The sequence below is a fragment of the Anarhichas minor genome, unplaced genomic scaffold, assembly GCF_050575085.1.
Source record: "Anarhichas minor isolate MPS153535 unplaced genomic scaffold, ASM5057508v1 ptg000043l, whole genome shotgun sequence".
NCBI classification, from domain to species: domain Eukaryota; kingdom Metazoa; phylum Chordata; class Actinopteri; order Perciformes; family Anarhichadidae; genus Anarhichas; species Anarhichas minor.
This window is the reverse complement of record NW_027466489.1, coordinates 6287729-6306964: the sequence shown is the minus strand read 5'-3', so window position 1 is coordinate 6306964 and position 19236 is coordinate 6287729. Positions and strand designations below refer to the sequence as shown.

At 41.8% G+C, this 19236-nt stretch overlaps 2 protein-coding genes across 2 annotated transcripts in view; both read left to right on the top strand.

Moving 5' to 3' along the window:
• iars1 (isoleucyl-tRNA synthetase 1) overlaps nucleotides 1-19236 on the top strand; it is a 46005-nt gene that overhangs the window by 4265 nt on the left and 22504 nt on the right. Inside the window, exons 8-15 of the mRNA XM_076110563.1 lie at nucleotides 2876-2963; nucleotides 4380-4440; nucleotides 4681-4776; nucleotides 7027-7149; nucleotides 11884-11975; nucleotides 12842-12940; nucleotides 15968-16094; nucleotides 18205-18278. Coding sequence (XP_075966678.1) covers nucleotides 2876-2963; nucleotides 4380-4440; nucleotides 4681-4776; nucleotides 7027-7149; nucleotides 11884-11975; nucleotides 12842-12940; nucleotides 15968-16094; nucleotides 18205-18278 — 760 coding nt within the window. The remainder of the gene's footprint in view (nucleotides 1-2875; nucleotides 2964-4379; nucleotides 4441-4680; nucleotides 4777-7026; nucleotides 7150-11883; nucleotides 11976-12841; nucleotides 12941-15967; nucleotides 16095-18204; nucleotides 18279-19236) is intronic.
• On the top strand, nucleotides 7164-10204 carry LOC142970376 (vimentin). Its single transcript, XM_076110564.1, has one exon. The coding sequence runs from the start codon at nucleotides 7981-7983 to the stop codon at nucleotides 9115-9117; it is 1137 nt and encodes a 378-aa protein (XP_075966679.1). The 5' UTR covers nucleotides 7164-7980; the 3' UTR covers nucleotides 9118-10204.

Below are 19236 nucleotides of genomic sequence, written 5' to 3'. Positions count from 1 at the left end.
GTAGTATCAAAAACAGTATAGATAATTGATATTTTTTAAAGGTATTGCATCAAAGTTAGAAATCCCAGTATTGTGACGACACTACTGGTCAGAATGCTTCAGATTATGGTCAAGAGAAATACTTTATTTTGTTGCCGCCGTACTTTTTCAAGTCGTTGGAGGGGGAAGGAAAGAACAATCTGCTCACGTATCATGCCCTCAAACATGTTTGTGTTGTGGATTACTTGAATTACCAAGATTGATGGTTTTGTTGAGCGCTCTTGCTTAAATGCTGAAGCCTCAGGCCAAAGTTCTCTCCCTGAAAATCTTGTTTCCCCCGTGGCTTTAGTGTCCTGGACCACAGTATCAGCTGATGGGTGTTTGTTTGTTTTTAATTCAGAAAGAACGAACAAAAACAAATTAACAGAGGAGCAGTGCTGCCTTGGCACCCAGAGGCGGGGAGTTCTGCACCATAATGTGTCTGTGGAGTTTCTAGCCTTTGGATAAGTGCTAGCTGATGAAATAAGACGTTTTCGTTGTATAACACGGGACTCTTTGTGCTGGAACTTTGTTTTTTATCAACAACTAACCAGACACTTCACATTCATGAGCAATAATTTGATGCTACGGCATAACTGATGTTCACGTAGGCTCATTAAAAACATCATCTGTCTTTTAAATCCATTTAGACTCGCCCACGTAAAACGGCCCACTCACATTTCATGAAAAGGCAGTTACATATAGCTGTGGATTAAATTTGCTAATGATTTCTACTGTGATACAAGTTGCACTTTGGTGTTTTTGCAGTGTTTTTTTAAGGTATGACTTCTTCATGTCACAACCCCAAATGTATGTGTTTGTAACTGCACAATCTGTGATCCAAATCTGACCTGAAACCAGCTACCTTTACATTGTCAGGTCATATACAAAGAATCCAACAACAGCAAATTAAAGATATATATATCATTTTTTAGATCATTCAAAGTATATTAAGACAGTGCCTTTTAGCAAGTGTTTGTGATTCAGGACCACCCACATATATATATTTTTGTAATATTTAGTCCACCTTAAAATTTGTCTTCATTTTTTGCCTGTTACAGACTTAACAATTTACTTAACAATTTATAATAACATGTTTTTGGTCATGAATCAAGAATTCATATGCAAATTATGATTATTTCACACAAATGTCTAATAGGATGAAATTATGAAGGAATGACATTTTGGACAAACCTGCAACTTGACTGGTTAGCGGAGGCAAACAACCGCTAGATTTTAGATATCTTAATTATCATATCTTTTGCACTTGTCATAGTAGGAAAAGCACAGGTGTTACCAATGCCATTAACAATGACTTCGTTATATTCAAGTGTCGCAGTAAGCCGAGACAGTGAGAGCATGCACAACACCAGGACCGGGAAACTAAAGCAGCTAAATGGAATTCAGCCTTTTTATTATTTACACATGTGCTTTTTTCTGCTGTGATATGTCAAAGTGTCTTCGACAGAAAAATGGCCCGTGTGTGTGTGTGTGTGTGTGTGTGTGTGTGTGTGTGTGTGTGTGTGTGTGTGTGTGTGTGTGTGTGTGTGTGTGTGTCAGAGTCAGAGTCAGAGTCAGACCTGAGAGATGTGGGTGAACCTCAAATCAAGTCACTTAAAAAAAGTGTTGTCCTTGTTCAAATATATAAAGAACTACTCCAGAGAGGTGGCTGGTGTTGTTCTGTTACCCTCCTGCAGTAGTTTTTGATTCCCTTTGAGAGAAACTGGTGTTTTTTGAAAGGGTGACCTAGATTCATACCAGTTGGTCACAGCCTCTTTGGTCCTGCAGGGGGCACTGTTGGAGCACCGTCTGTCATCCTGACTGCACCGCCTGTGCTGTGCTGCATGGGAGACAGCCTTAGAATACCAATGAATGTTTTTTTCTTTTTTCTCTTTTTGTGTCAGCTCAGTCTCTCTTTTTATCTCTCTCCTCTCCTCTCTCTTTCTCTCGCTCCATCTTCATCCAATGTTTCCCTCCCCTCATTTTCTTATCGCTCTCTTTGCCTCCACGTGCACCTGTTTTGTCCTTCGTTGTTCTTATTCTCTGTCTCCTTTTGAGTCTCCTTCCCTCGCTGCCTTTGTTGCTGTGTGCGTTGAGGGGCTGTCAGCAGCAGCAGGTCTGAGCTGTGCAGTCATTTGTCACACCACTGAGGGGAAGAAACATCTTTTATTGATGCTGCCCCCTTCTCTCTCTTGTTCTCCATCTCTCCTGCTATTGTTGCTAAAATCCCCATTTGGCCAGATTTCCAGGAGCGTTCAGTTTGCCAGAATGTCGGGCAGGTGTCTTACTTGAGGTGGCAACTTTTCAATAAGCTTAGTTGCTGGTTGATTGGTTGTAGCCACATGACCTGACCTTGACTTTATGTGTCGCTGTATTGTTATGAAGCATTGACATTAAAGGGCTATTAGATGCTTTGTTTGATAAGTTGCTGTTTATCGTACATGAATTTCAGTTCAATAAACATAAATCACTCCGCGGGATATTTAGAAGCCAGACTTTAAAAAACAACATAAAACAAGTGATCTTCAGGCTCTATTACGGTTCTTTTTCAGATTATAAATTGACACATTTCAGAGATTTGCAGTAAATTGGAATTCGTTATTCAAAGCATTAAACGGGAAGATTTTCATAATCTTAATGTCCTGTCAGCGCTCTTTAATTTTGTCTCCATGTCTTACCGTTTGTGTCCTTAAATGAGATGTGTTCTTGTTTGAAGTGGGCCTCCGTGTAACAGCAGCACAGGTTCTAATATGCGGAGCCTTGGGATGATTTGATTCGACTCACGGGCCTGGCAGCAAAGTGTGAAAACTCAACAAATGCATTCACGTGTGTGTGTGTGTTTGTGTTCATCTCTCAGATAACGCCACAGAGAAGACCTACATCTTGATGGAGGCCAGGCTGGGAGCTCTGTTTAAGTCCGAGAGCGAGTACACTCTCTTAGACAAGTAAGTACACGAGACCCTAAAGCCGCCTAAAAAATGACGAATACTATTAAATACTGACTAAAACCTTTGATCGATCCAATCTAATAACAAGGATTTGATTCAAATCATTCTTGTAACTAAACCCCGACACCATATTCTGTTTAACTTAGAGATGCGTCACATTAAAGAAGCTTAAGTTCAGTCCTTTGCTCAGCCACTGAGGAAATTATTTTCCCAAAATGACATGAAAGTATTGCACAGCACATTGCCGTCGACCCTAATCGTAATATCTACTGTAGTTTCAACTTAAGACTGCTGTTCATTTTTATCAGTACATTTTCTTGTGACTGACGCACTGGCAGGAGGTTCGTACAACACTGTTGTAGTGTTAAGTGTTCATGTGTTCACCTCAGAGTTGGTGTTTTTCCATTAGTTATTACTCCCCCACTATCTTCTTAACCTTAATATTCTGCATTTGGGACACTAACTCAAACCTAACTGGTCTTTCAGTGAGCGTCAAACTTGTATTTCACGGTTCCTGTGAAAGGTTTCCTCTTGGTTTATAACGGTGTTCAAGGTGCAGTGTGTAGGATTTGGCGGCATCCGACGGTGAGGTTGTAGATCTCAACCAACTGAAACATCCACCCCCCTATCTAGAGCCAGTGTTTGGTGTGTCCTCTCTGGGCTACTGTAGAAACATTGCGTCCCGCTCCGTGATGAAGACCCGCTACATATGTAGATATAAACTGCTCATTCTAAGGTACTATGATTCTGGAGCAGAAGGTGAAGTGCAGAATAGAGAAGGGAAAACACTCAAAGTGAAATACAGAAAACACCTTAATGAATAGAGGATACAGAATACACTGAAAGCTGATGGAGCACATTTCCAGGCATGATTTATACCCACTCACCCCATATACTGGACAAATTAAATGGCAATAAAGAAGGCTTACTGATGTCTGGCGCGAGCCTCTTCTTTGAAGTCTCCACACATAGAAGCTGAGATTTATTTGTATGATGATTAAAAAACAGTGCATTGTGCTGACTCAGCTGCCAACACCACTTCTAACTTTAAATTAAGATGTCAGTTTATGTCCTAAGTAAGAATCATAACGTGTCTTATAAACATTTTTCTTTAATATTCTATGGTACATTGAAGCTGTTTTGATTGGCTTTGGGTCACCTTGTATTATACGTGTTTTTTAAAGTGCCATGTAAATTGCAGTATTAAAAATACTTCTTAAAACCCCATTTTTGTTTTTGATTGATCGAGACCTCATACTTGTTGATTGTATGTTCATCTTCACAAAACAGCATCTATTGCCATATTTAACAGATTTTTTAGCTACAGCTGGACAGACCATACTGTTCAGAGAAATATTGTGAGTAAATTAAATTAGGGTGAATTGAACTTTGAATGTGTTTTTGTGTTTTTAGATTTCCTGGCAAGACGCTGAAAGGGAAAAAATACAAGCCTCTATTCCAGTACTTTGCCAAGGTCAGTAGTCCGTGTTCTTGTTCCACAGGTTCATGTATTGTTTGCCACAAACCGAACACAGACCCATGTCTCACTTTAATTACCTGTCTCACCACAAATTGGCAACTCCGTTGATGTTCTCTAAATCTGTCTCTTAGTCTCTCTCTTTCTATCAACATGGCTGTCTGTGGCTCTATTTCTATTGCTTGTTCGCAACTCGCCCTCCTTCATCTAATTCTCCTCATCCTCGCTTCACTTCAGTGTGAGGAGACAGGAGCCTTCCAGGTGGTGACGGATAACTACGTCAGGGAGGAAGAGGGCACAGGAGTGGTCCATCAGGCACCTTACTTTGGAGCTGTGAGTGTGGTCTTTTACTGATTTCCTTTTTTGTTTAGTAAATGCCATAAAATAAACTGACCATCGCTATTCTCTTTGACCAAAGAAACCCAAAAGTTAAAATGATTTCAAACAGAAAACGGCACATTTCTGAAGCACAAACTAGTAATTGTTCAGCATTTTGACTCGATAAATTACTCTTAAATAGTTAATAATCAGTTAATTGACTACTTGTTTCAGCACCACTTCTGTAGTTTACCAAAAGTACATCAGCATATGATAGCATGAAAATTGCTAACAGAAGTGGGGAATTAGCACCTACTAACAAGTGTTTCAAAATACAGTGCGATACATTTTCAGACAGTCGGATACTCTCGTAGGCATAAGCCATTTAGTCAATAAAGACGCATACCAACCAAGGCTTTTTAGTGTACGTGTTGGATATACATCAAGCGTGTTTCAATGCAATCATACTGTGATGAAATCATATATCGAGATTAATTGATAACAGCAAGCACAAACTAACTCAAAATATAGTCCTTAATAACATGAGAAAATATTCAGCATTTTTCATTTGTCAAGCATTTAATTCATACAGGAGTTTTACCTTGTGTTTTTTTCTTGTAGACTATTTATTTATTTATTGAATAACCCCAAAAACATACTATATTTTGAGATATATTATCAAGATATGATATTATTACGTATATCTGGATAGAAGGTTTTGGGCGTATCGCCCAGCCTTTCTGTGGTGAGTGTTTCGTGTGCAGCCTTTGCTGTTAATCACCTGTCACTGGTCGGGCCTCCGCCTGCCTCTTGTCAGGCTCACCTCCTCCTTTATAATCATAATGGACTGCACCTCCTTGAGGGACTTAGAATAAAGTTGAGAAATGTACTTCTGAAACATTGCTTTGAGTGAGCTTGTTAATCCAGTCCTGCAGAAGGGTTGTGTTGTCTAGCTGCTCTGTAGTCAACACATGCAAGCATTAGTTGAAACATCACTTTAATAGAGTACTAAACTTCTTTGAATACCCTCCACCTTGTTAACTTGTCATTATTATGTTTTTGTTATATATAAAATGTAGAATACTGTGTCTCACATCCGACAATTTAAAATACGTTCAACCTCTCATGGATACCCTGTTTCTTTGTGTGTACCCACTTCACATTGATGTGTATGCCTAGTTTTATGAAATATTTGAATTGGATGCTACAGTATCAGTATATTGCTACAGTGTAGAGGCCAAGGTTGCAGTGCCGTTAGAGGTATTGAGTCATTTCTGATGGGTCAGATGCCCTTGTCAGGGGCCGATGGATGCCCTCATGGCTGCAGCCAGCTGTGGATACAGACTCTTTCTCTTTAGCCTTCTCTGCTTATTTCACTGCAGTCAGTCCCGATATAAACCCTTCACATCACACCCCATTTGTATTTAAATGTTTGATTATTTATTTATTTTGGTAACACTTCTGTTATTTATGGATCACATTCACGTTGATTGGTTGCTGAAGATCTGAAACGCAAATGCGTTTCCTCTGAAGATATACAGTGAGAAGGAATGCGCTGCCAAAGTACATTTTTCAGATTTGATGTTGTTATGACTGGATGTGACCCCGTGAGCCATCCATCTCGGATCTTGACAAGGTGTTTGAATACGAAATACATTTACAGCTGGACAGCGCTCCGATCTTTGCATGCATGCATAGCTGTCACATGCCGGTCGGGCTTCTTTCAACCCTGTAAAAAGTATCCGGCTCAACAAGGAATTTGATATGGAGTCATAACATATCTTTGAATGAGGGAAACTGGCTGCCAAAGGGGTTAGATCATCACTTATTCATAAACAGTTTGAGCCTTTAGGAGAATATCATTGAGACATAACATTAGCTAGAATTACATTAGTCACTGTATCAAGATAATCTTACTTAATTACTTCCAGACACATTTTTCTAAATGTTGTAAAAGGCTACAGTAAATGGCTTCTAACAATTATTTTCATTATCGATTTGTTCCGACGATTATTTTCTCCATTCATTGTTAATCATTAATTTAGATGTCAGAAAATGCTCCTCATGAGCTGACATATTCAACTGCTTGTTTTGTACAACAAACTGTTATTACTATCACAGACGACTAAGAAAACAAAAAAGATTGAGGGATCGATTAATCGACCAATCATTTCCTACCTCGTTACTTCTTTTGCAGTGAATTACATGAATAAAGAACATAGAATTGGATAATACAAACTGATCTGTGTGTTGTTCTCTCTGTAGGATGATCACAGGGTGTGCACCGAATACAAGATCATCCAGCGGGACCAGGCTCCTATCTGCCCCGTGGACGCCTCGGGCTGCTTCACTTCAGAGGTCACTGACTTTGCGGGACAGTATGTCAAAGTGAGTGACACTTCAGACATTTACATGTAGACCTAGGTGAGCAGACATTTCAGGCTTCCGCCCCCGGTTTGACGCGTGTGATAAAACCCTCAACGATATTGATAGCTGATTTAATTTATTATTTCATTTGCTGCTTTCTGGGCACACGCTCTCCTGTGCCTCCGTTTATGTGTCGGGGGAAAATGTCTTTCTATCCTCTTTCCTTCTGAACAGTTTCTGTCTTTTTGGTCGTAGATTTAATGCTTTTTCTAATTATGTTGGGTGGTAATTGAGATGAGAATTATTCATCATGTTTTCCAAATGTAATTTAAAATGATTCTTTAGGCGCATGACTTGTTGCGGAGCGAGTTAAGGGAATCGGCGACGGAGCAGTTTCACAAAGTTGTGTAGGAAGACCTGCTGCCACAGCACATCGTCACTGTTTACCAGTGCACTGGGTGCCTTCCCTGTCACACCCAACTTCATTACCATCCTAAGTGGATAGTAAGAGAAAAATAGCAGTCTTACATGATCTCTTCACTATTTCACATCCTGGTGTAAAGGCCAGGGAGTGGACTTGACCCGCCTGGCCAGTAACAGTACAGCGTTAGCTAATGAAGAGCATGCAGCCACAGTTCACTGAAAGACTGTCATAGTCCACTTTTGAAATATGTTAAAACCAAGCGTGAGTTTCATGGCTGTCCGACACATTCTTTATTGCCGCATAAAAACTCAGAGGTGATCTGAGGGAGCGTCAGTCGCGACGTGTGCTGCACAAAGAGAAGCCGAGAGAGAGCAGCTGTTCCTCTGTAAACTGAAAAGAAAAAAAAACCTCTAGTATCTTCACAAATCATGAGGGCTGCATCGTACACCCAGAAGAGCCTGCAGGTTAGCGGCTCCAGCGGCAGAGTAAGGGTTCAGAGCCCGTCACCTTCCCGGTGCCGTGGATTCTCGCATGACAACCGCGGACGCGCCGGTCATCGCAGCAGTGCCGTCGAGCTGGGCACAGAGATACATCCGCAACATGCCAACGAGAAGGAGGAGATGCAGGAACTCAACGTCAAGTTTGCGGGATACATCTCAAAGGTCCAGGCACTAGAGCAGAGAAATGCCGCTCTTCAAGCTGAGCTGGCCGCGCTGCAGAGCCGCTACAAGGGAGGCCCCACGGGCATCGGAGAGGAATACGAGCTCAAGTTTAAAGAGGTGCGGGAGCTGATCGAGGCCCTGACCAATGAGAAGGCAGCAGCTGATATCGAGCGAGGCTACATTGAAGAAGAGGTCGAAGTGTGGAGACTAAAGCTGGAGGAGGAGCTGGCACTCAGGGAAGAGGCAGAGATGATCCTGAGGGAGTTTCGCCAGGATGTTGACAATGCCACACTGCAGAAGGCTGAGCTGGAGAGGCGCATAGAGGAACTGGTAGCCGAGATAGAGTTCCTCAAGAAGCTGCATGATGAAGAAGTGGCCGACCTCATGAAGCAGATCGAGGACTCGAAGATCACTGCGGAGCTGGATGGCGATCGGCCTGACCTGGCCGCTTATCTGCGCAACATGCGTGCGGAGATAGAATCTGTCGCCGCCCGCAACGTCCAGGAAGCTGAGAAATGGTACAAGAGCAAGTTTGACACCCTCAAGGACCATGCCGGCAAAAACGAGGAGCAAATGAAGACCATGAAAGACGAGATCACGACCTTCCACAGCCAAGTGTCCGAGCTGCAGAACCAGATTGATGGTATGAGGGCTCGCAACTCAGCCCTGGAGCAGCAGCTGGAGGACATGGAAATGTCCCACATGGATAAGGTGGAGGGCCTCGAGAGTATCATTGCTCAGTTGGAGGCCCAGCTCTGCGAAACCAAACTAGAGATGACAAAGTATCTCCAAGACTACCAGGAACTGCTGCACATTAAGCTCAAGCTGGATGCAGAGATCGCCACCTACAGGAAGCTGCTGGAAGGGGAGGAGCATAGGCTTGGAATTGACAAAACCGTCTAAAGCAGCGACGGAGAAGAGCGGCAGAGCGTTGTGGAGTGGAGAGATCGGCTCATACTCGTTAAAGAGATTCTTCCCAATCTTCCCTTACTTACCCTCCTTACTCCAAGGGCTTGTGTGTTGCTTGAAACGTTTCGATACCGGTGCCGATTTGAGTTCCAGTACAGATGCCAAAATGACACTTTCCTTGAAACCTTACTTCGGAGATATGTTTTCATTTAACAAACAAGGACACATATCAAATGTAAAATGCTGTCTAAACACATGTTCTTTGTGTTCTTTGACACGAACTTTGTCCAAATAGAATATTCTAAAATTGGCAAAATATTGATTCAACAAACTGAGTAAAAACATGTACTCTAGTGAGGTGCCCACTTCCACAAAAAAAAAATCAAAAATCAAAAGTTGGAATTGTCAAGTCAACAAGATTACGTGTTTTTTGGACATTCAGTATTGAGATTTGATACCCAGCCCTTCTTACCATTGTACTATCCTTGCCATACCCTGACCCTATTATCCTCTCTGCTGACGATGTCTACTTCCCTCCCAATTCCTTCCAGTCCTTCGGACTTCAAATTTTACATAATTTCCTCAAAACAACCCTCCTGTCCTCCTCTCTTACCAGCTCTACCCTGCTGCCTCCAGCTTCCCCCTGGATCCTGTTATATGGCCCTCGGGTCTCCTTAGTTAAACTCCTTTTTTCCTTTTACTCTTTTTCCTTCAACACCCTTGTTTAATTCCCTTTTTCCTTTTCCTTCCAAATCAACCCCACTGTTCTACTGCTCTCACCACTTCTGCTACATCTGCTCACTGCTTCTCTTGATCAAACTTTAGGATCCCGCCTCCTTTTACAAAAAACATCTTTGTCCTGCTGTGATGTTTCACATCTCAACCCAAACAGCAGAACAGATGTCATCAGTGTTTTGCCTCGTCCTTACTGGTCCCCACTGATTATTCAAAATGTTTTGACAACTATTGACTATTTCCACTAATGTTGAACCAACTGTTACATAATAAAGATTGAAGTGAGTGCATTCAAAACAATGCATTGATCTTTTTTTCCGTGTGTGTGTGTGTGTGTGTGTGTGTGTGCGTGTGCGCGCGCGCGTCTTTTGTGACGGGTCTACTTCGTCTTTCTGTAATAACTTTATTGCTCTCTTTGCCTTTTCCTACCATCATTTTAACCTAAGAATACAGTTGATGTGTTGGAAATCTGTTTTTACTGAGTCAGGCCCAGTCAAATTATTTTAGGTTTTTGTCCTAATCCTGTAAATAATTTCTAAAAACTAAATGTACCAAAAGAATAAAATGTCTCTGTGATTTCAACCTCAGGCCTGCTGGGTTTGGTAGGTTAATATTATTAAACAAGATCAACTTGGTGTTAAGGAACCAGAAACTCAAAGATATTCTAAAAGAGTCACAGATATATGTCAGTAATCTAGTAAATATATCTAGTAACTCTTGTTGATACTAAATTGGCCAGGTGGTGAAATTCTCTCAATTGGTTGCAGGCGAAGTTCCAAAGAATCTCCACATCACAGGTGCTCTTTCATGTTTTAATGAGCCCGGGTCAGGGCACAACAAAATGTACTCCTGGCTGAGAAGATTTGAAAGCCGTCTCTCTACAAAGAGGTCACGACCAACAGTCTGCCAAACACCTCGCTGAGAAGTCGTATTCATGAGCTTCCTGTGAATTGCACTGAGAGCTTGGTTAGAGGGAGATGCACTGGTGCGTGATGAGGCACAAGGCTGATTGCATATTGGATTGTTTGCCATAAAAAAAAAATGAGCTGTATGACAAAACAGACTATTTCTTCCTCCCTCTTTGGTGTTTATCATACCTGAATGAGCAGACGTGACCTCGGCTGTGACTTTACCTCGGTGTTTCTCAAAGGAAAACTTAGAGCCGTGGTGCATTCAAGGAACCAGATGTGAGACGATGTTAACCTAGTGATAAAGGAATAGTTTGCCTTAACTCTAGCCAAAGCAACAAACTGCCAGTGGTGCACAGTTGTGGTGCCGTGGTATGGTTTCACTTTGCACCTCTCTAAAATACAAGAAATAGATAAAGTAAACTAAAAATGTTCCAATCGCTACAATAATAGATTTACGAAATATAATACATAGTGGTACACGTAGTATTATAACTAATACTAGTAACTGTGTTCCGCTGTAGTTGTGCTACTGCAGTTTATGATTACACAAGCTGTTAATATGAAGAGGTTTGTGGAATAATATGTAAAGGACAAATGTTTAAGACGATAGTAACTATTTAAGACCAATATTGTTGAGTGTTTTTAATTAGTGCTGACGTCCAGTTGTTTTCATTGGGGTTTTAAATACTGCTGACATGTATACTAAATATGTTAATATTATGTGAAAAATACTTGGACATATGGAGCAATGGACATAAAGAAAAAAGACAAATTGTATTTGTATAAGTCATATTATATATAAAATAATGAGATGCTTAATTTAACAAGCTTGGGTCGCAAATGTCATAAATTCATAAACTAGCCTCCAGTGCCTTAGCTTCTCACCGTTCAGCAATGATGTTCAGGTGTAATCCAGGGTGTGTCGGTACACTATGACGTTACAGTTGGGTGTAGTTACAGGTGACACGCTGCACCCTTCTGACCACACCAAACCACACGGGAACTCTAACCTGAGAAAACGGTGAAACGCCGCTTTTCAGCCTGGTATCGTGTTACTCGTTAACGCTGCATATTTTAAAATGGTTTTCTTTTCTTTTTTGTTTTTGTTTTTTAGGATGCCGACAAAAATATCATCAAGTGGCTGAAGGAGAAGGGTCGCCTCGTCAACGCCAGCAGTTTCAAACATAGTTACCCCTTCTGCTGGAGGTGAGACAAACGGTTGAAACTAATGTCACCACTGTGCCTCGTTAGAGTGGCGCCTTACAACTCACTTAGACTAACGGCGTCACTCTTCCACTGGGGACCATTAAAGCAACGATTATAGAATAACCACACCTGCTGTTAGTCCTCTTCAAATGAAATATTGTATTTTCTACTTCAATACAGGCAGCCTTATTTAGTGTTGGAAGACATAATGTACAGTTCAGCGTTTAGTACAGTGTTAAAAAAAGTTTGTGGTTCTTCTCTACTCGTGCCTCCCTCAGGAGCATTAGAGGTTTTGTGGTCTCTGCACAGAATCAATTCACAAAGCCAATGTCAGCATAGTGTCACACACACACACACACACACACACACACACAACCTCAAGTTCCCACATTATCACATGCAGACCCACTCATACACACTCACTTTTTAAGCAAACTAAATCACCGTCTCACCAGGTGCAGCTGCAGGCTGACCTGAGCAGGATTAATTAACCCAGTAAATAGCAGAGATATGCTCTTTAAGCCACGAGGAGACACAGGCTGGTAGAGATGAAACAGTTGTGTTATTAACCACTCGGCACCTGCAAGGCAGAACTCAGCAAAGTGGAGGGAGCTATGCTTCAGACAAAACTTCAAAAGAATATACCGTAAACCACAAATTGGTTGTAGAGATGAAAAAGTAGAACACGATTAAAACATATCGGGCAGCAGGTCGAACAAGGTATTATAATTATGATTCTAAATAGTGTGATTCCGATTTCCTATTCATTTGTACTTAAACTTAATTTGACTTGGCTCATGAATTATGATTTCTCTTATAAATGCATTTTATTGTATGTTTTATGTAATGTGTTTATATGCTTTCAGGTCTGACACGCCTCTGATCTACAAAGCCGTCCCCAGCTGGTTTGTTCGAGTGGAGCACATGGTGGAGAAACTACTGGAGAACAATGACAAATGCTACTGGTAAGCTGTTTCCTGAGACAGCTGATGGCTAGCTTGGTGCTAAGTGACAGGGAATTGGCAGCTATGAGCGCCAAGCGCTCTCAAATACTTCAAGACAAGACTGACAGCAGTTGCAGTCCCAAAACAATTACAGCCCCGATTCTGCATGACCACGTCAAGTCGTTTGTCTCTGCAGGACAGCTGTGTATTACTGGTTATAGATTTTTCTTTATTTTTCACTAAATACGGTTAAAATCCTCATCAGTGCATTTTAATATGACGCACACAGGACTGATGTTTTATAGGAAACATTAGTATGATGCTAATTTTAAAGGCAGATCGTGGCGCATAAGTAAGCGTCAGCATGATGGCTCTGCTAAGTGGTATTACCCCTGGTGCTCCCAGTGCTCTTTTCTGAGCCACAGTAGCTGCCTCTGGTAATGGGACTGTCAAACCGAGATGAATGAGTAGCCGCGAGAAAGGTGAAGACGCACAAACACACACGTGCACAGAGCCTGGCACAAACGCACACACACTACTTTAGAGGCGGTACAAGTGTCATACTTAATACAGGACAACTATGTGCATATTATGTAAAAGTCATTTTCAGTATGTTACAGGGTTTTTTTTGCAGTAGAATCGGGCAATTAATGAAAATTTTCATTATCCATTAATCTGCCATTTTTTATTTCAATTAATCACACGGTCTAGATGTTTGCCTCCACACGGCTCTCACCATGGCGGCTAGCAGCTAACGGTGCTAATAACGCTAACAGTGCTGAAGCAGCTAGCAGTGTTTACCAGACGGGGAACCGAAGGGTGGATGCTCCACTTTCTTGACAACTCATCGGTCAGGACGGCGTTATCAGCTATAGCTGCTGTATGTGAGCAGAGCAGAGCGGCGGCAATAAAAGGTGCACACGGCCGGCCCAGCGATGTAAACAAAGCAAGGAAAAAAAATCCAATTATAACACACGCAGAGGGAAAGTGATTTATTTCTCTGCTCAGGTAGAAATGACTCCACTATATCTTTACATGGCTAATGGATGTTTGCTGCTATAATAATGCTCTGGATATCGAATAGAGAACCTTTAGAAAATGACTTGAAACAACCGCTCGATTATCAACATTGTTGTTTTAGCACTAGAGTGAAATGCAAATAAATGTAACATATTTGTACAATGATGAAATCGCTGTCAATTCATCATTTTTAATGGTAAATTTAGCTGCTACTTAGGAAGCCTTCAGGAATTTTACATTAAGTACATACACACATATTTCCTCCTGTGTCTGCATGGTTGCAGGGTGATGCTCTTATGCAGCTTTCTAATTAAGCTTATACTCCATCCTTAATTATTTGATTTTGTTAAAAGAAGATTTTTTTTCTTTTTTTGACTCCGCTTTTATACCTGAGTTGTAACCTCATGAAGATTGTCTGTCTCTCTGTCTGTAAAGTCTTCCCTGAGCTCAGTACCTCTCTATGAAGTTCACGTTAGCTGATGGACACTTAAAAGAATCTTTCAGAAAGCAAAATGCTTTTACCCTACTCTCAACGAGATTTGCTCATTTTATCTCTTTACTCAAATGTGCAGTGCAGTGGTTCGACCCAGGCTAAGTATACATTGAGCAAGTTCAGGCTGATTTCTCCAGATGTCCGTCTGTCTGAATATATTAAGGACTGAATTAATGAGTGCTTGCCAGAAGAGCTGGTCTCTTTGGAGGCTGAAGGTTCAGGAAGCTCGGCCACTGCCTGATTTCAGATCGTAGTTTCTTGAAATGTGGTGTTGAGTGTTACTCGGGTTTGATCAAGCCAAAGCTCGACAGACCTGCCTGCATGGTGACGATTACTAAGCCATGATTGGACCATCACCATTCAGGAGGAGGGGTTTAGCGTACAGTCTATTTCCTGATTAGTTACAAAGTCATCAGCTTCTATTTTTTTTCTTCATGTTTTCGTCCTCTTTACCCATCACGCACACGCTCAATCGGTCCTGACCACGACCTCTGTCCCTCTGCCTCCCTCTGGTATCCATCCCTTGCGTCTCTGACTTATAATAGAAGCCTGCACATGTTAAATGGCTCCTCTGTGCGTCTTGAGCACAAGACAGCACATTTTAAATTCTACATTTAGAATGAAGCAAGAGTGGGAGGGCGAGGTGGTGGATGAGTGTTCACGGGGGTGGGGGGGGGGGGGGGGGGGGGGGGGCTGGCGAGCAGCAGCAGCAGCAAAAAAAAAAAAAAAATCATTAAATTGATATATTAGGGGCCTAAATAGAAATGCCTCCCACAAATGGGAATTGATGAACTCGTTGCTTAGCCCGTGGATCCTGACGACAATTTATACCCCCCCCCCTGCTCTGTTCTCCTGAGCAACACTGCCTGGCAAAGCGAGAGAGGGGGACAGAAAGAAATGAGAGGAAGAGGAAGAGATTGTGAGATAGTGGATTAAAGCTAGAAATCGGTCGAGGCAATATAGGAAAAGGGGTACGGAGGAGGAAGATGCCTCGGAGGGAACGTTAACCTTTGCGGTTGGGCTTCATGAATACAGCAACACAGTTTATTTTTAGGGCTAAAAGGAGGAAGAAGAGAAAGTCAGCTTAATACGAATAAGGAATAATGGGTATTATGATAATGCTTGCTCTTGTTGTGAGAAAATGTATTTCATCTGTAGGTCTTAAAAATTGCATTTTAAGAAAAACCAATATTTGACTTACAAACGTCTTATTTTCTCTTGCATACCATGGGCAGTGACGTTAGTTCCCAAACGGTTTTGTATCTGATTGATCTGATTGCAGGCTGTTGGGAAACATCACCTACTCATCGTTTACAGGTGGGAGATGTTTTGACAGTGGATTGTGAGGCTTTTTAGTCTTTTCATGTTCCAGCAAACACCGTCGCTACTGCCAGCGACAGCAGCTAGGAAGCTCCCTTTGTCTATTTATCAATATATTTACTGCTTATCAGAGTCCAGGTTGTGTTAATTTAACTATATTAAATTGAATTCCATGTGGTGTTGAAAACATCTTCATAATCTCTCTGTTTCGGTAGGGTTCCAGATTTTGTCGGGGAGAAGCGTTTCGGGAACTGGCTGAGAGACGCACGAGACTGGGCGATTTCCAGGAACCGTTACTGGGGGACCCCGATCCCGCTCTGGGTCAGCGAAGACCTTGAGGAGGTCAGGAAAACACACAAATACACACTTGTTTTAATGGAGCACTTGATGCTTCTAACGTGTCTTTGTGCGTTGCAGATATCACACAATTTGTCTTGTGTCATGACCAAATACCACGACAGTTACTCTTTTCTCAGGGTTGGCAGCACTCATAAATCAATCTGGGCTCAGCATGAGAGGGCATAATTGAAAAGTTTAACTCTCCATAAGTCTCACTTTTATTTCCTCTAGAAATGAGTTTGGGGAACGAATGTCTTATGTCTCTCCAAAGGAGTACTGGTCTGCTGCGAGGGCACAGAAATCAAGTCTTCTCATACATTTGCAGAGTGGAAATGTTTCTCACTGACCTCCTTTTGACGCTCTCATAATTTAGCATATCTGGACCTTTTTTGTGTGTGTGTGTGTGTGTGTGTGTGTGTGTGTGTGTGGAGGCTTGTGTAGGAGAGGCTTTCTGGCATGGCAGAGTGAGGGGACCATGGTGTCAAACCAGAGAGTGTAGCGTGACTCCGTACTGCAGTCTGAGTCAGCTCCCCTCAGGCACCATTACCGAGTGCCTCTGTAAACTCAACACATGAATGATTCATTAACGTAAACAGCAAACAAACAAGAACCAATGTGTCTGCTTTCTCGTTATGCCGGTTAAGGCGACTTCAAAGGTCCGCAAGACGAACGGCGATCGAGGGGAGGATGACACGGAAAATAAGGGGGAGGAGGAAGAGGGGGACGGAATAAATTATCGTGTGAAGAAAATGAGGAAGTGAAATACACGAGAAGGGGGGCGAGGGGAGGATGGGAGTTGAAATGAGGGGGAAGGAAAATAAATGGATGGAAGAAAAAGAAGCAGACAGCGGCGGAGCCAGCCAAACTGTATAAATGTTCGTTATGGATGCTCATTGCCAAACCCGGCCAACTGTGTGAAGTAGACTGAACTGAAAAGAGACGTCAGAATTGGGTTGTTTGAGAAATAAAGTCTTGCTCCCTTGGCTGAAAGAGGGACAGCCAGCGACCTGCTTGCTGGAAATAGCATTGTGACTGTTTCCAGAACACTTGCGCTCCTTGGTGCCTCTTTCACACGCCCCTCAGCGGCTAAGCACACACACACACACACACACACACACCCAACACTAAAGCTGTAAGCGAGTCTGTCTGTGTGTGGGGCAGTATAATTTCTACCTCAGTATTGTTTTGTTTTTGTTCTCTCTCTCTCTGTCTTTTCTTGATGCGTTTCTTTTACTCTTCTGTTGTGTGTGACGGCGGTTTAGTATCTGGGCCATGTTACCTGGCGCTGTGGTGAAACTAGAGCAGAGCCTACAGGTTAACTCTCTGAGGAGACCAGATAACACACTTTAACACACTTTCTAAGGTGAAGTTACTCAGGATGTGTGTTCAAGTAGGCCTCCTTTTAATTTGTATTCTGATAAATACATTAGAATTATGAGGTTTACAGTCCTTTGCAGGTTTTAAACACTCACTCATAGCACACACCGTATCTCATTTGTTTTAATCCGCACATAAATGGTATCAATGTTCTCATCATTACCTTAATACAATAAACTAAATGGGAACATTTATGTTTGATATTGTACATGGTCTGTTACGAATTAATTATGTTTAAAAACATCTTAAAAGTGGATGAGCACGTATCCCAAAATGTCAAACAATTCCTTTCAGTGAAATGAACCGTGAGAAAGAACAGAGGTTTGAGTCGCCTGCTGCACACTAGCAAACACTAAATTGCATTAGTCCACAACATTGTAAAGGTCGGTAGTACTTCATCGTACAAACTAACCTTTTTACTTGCTTTTTGTGAAGTGTAGCTCCAACAATAATGTATTCGGGAGGCCAACACAGATATTGATATTTGAGTTTTTGTTAGAAATCAGATAATTACTAATTTAATTCAACACAAATATATAACGTCGACCTTGATAAGGGCTGCAATGTTAATCGATTTTTTATTAATTGAATTATCCTTGATAAAATGTCAGAAATGGAATGGAAAAGCCTAATGTGATCTCTTTCCAATACATTTTTCGTTTGATGATTTAAACCACAAATTGCTTATTTAAATTTCTGTTTTGTGTGTGTGCTTGTGTGTGTGCTTGTGCGTCAGGTGGTGTGTGTCGGGTCCATAGCTGAACTGGAGGAGCTGACCGGAGTCAAAGCAACCGATCTGCATCGGGAGAGGTGAGTCACTGATCCAACACCGAGATTGTTAGCCAACCACCTGAGCATGTACTCAGTGGTGTGTGTCTGCTGTAGTAGTGCGATACCCTCAGATTCACCGGCTGTATGTGTGTAGATGGGTGAACATGAGATGATACGTTTATAATATGGTGTCTGTGTGTGTTGGTACATGAATTTGTCCACGTTTAAATCTGCCCTCTGCCTCTCTAACGTGACCTGTCTGTCTGAGCCAAACGTGTGCTGTGGAACACAGATCACTTTCCTCTTCATCTGCTCATCACCTTTAATCACCTCCATGGGGTTGGCCATCTTTAATTGATTGGGGAGGAAATAGGATCCTTCGTCCTGCTCCCGTGTTTGGATTGTGTGTTTATAAAGTGCCTGTGCAGGTTTGGAAGACACGGAAAGGTGATGGAAGTTATTTTAGCAATTCTTTAAGATTGAAAAGAAACTCATCGAATTAAAAACCGTGTTCTTTAACAGTTCATCAGATGTTTAACACCAGGTTTGAAAAGTGTGCGGTTGTTTGAACCTTAATAAATACAAAAGATGTATGGATCTCTTAACATCTAAATGGGCGGACTGTTACATCATATAATACGGTGTGAAGTGGCCAAATCCCAGAGATAATGGCTCTGCCTGCATTGCGAACATTTTCGCGAAATCTTAGTAAACGCACCACAAAAATGACATAATAAACTACTCACAATGTACTCGGCAGTGCATTTCTTTTTGGTAATGTTCCTGCTTAACGCTCTCCCTTTCCTCAATAGGCCCAGGAGCAGAGCTCTCAGGAGCAGAGCTCTTAGAAGCAGCAGAGTGCTGCAGCGGAGTGGGCTTTAGTGATCACTAAAAGTGTAATCTGCAGTTTAGTGCTAATCATTCTAGAAATGTGCAGTAGGCTGTTGCTGAATGGTAAAAGAAAGTAAATGTGTGTTTAATCAACTTTATGTATATA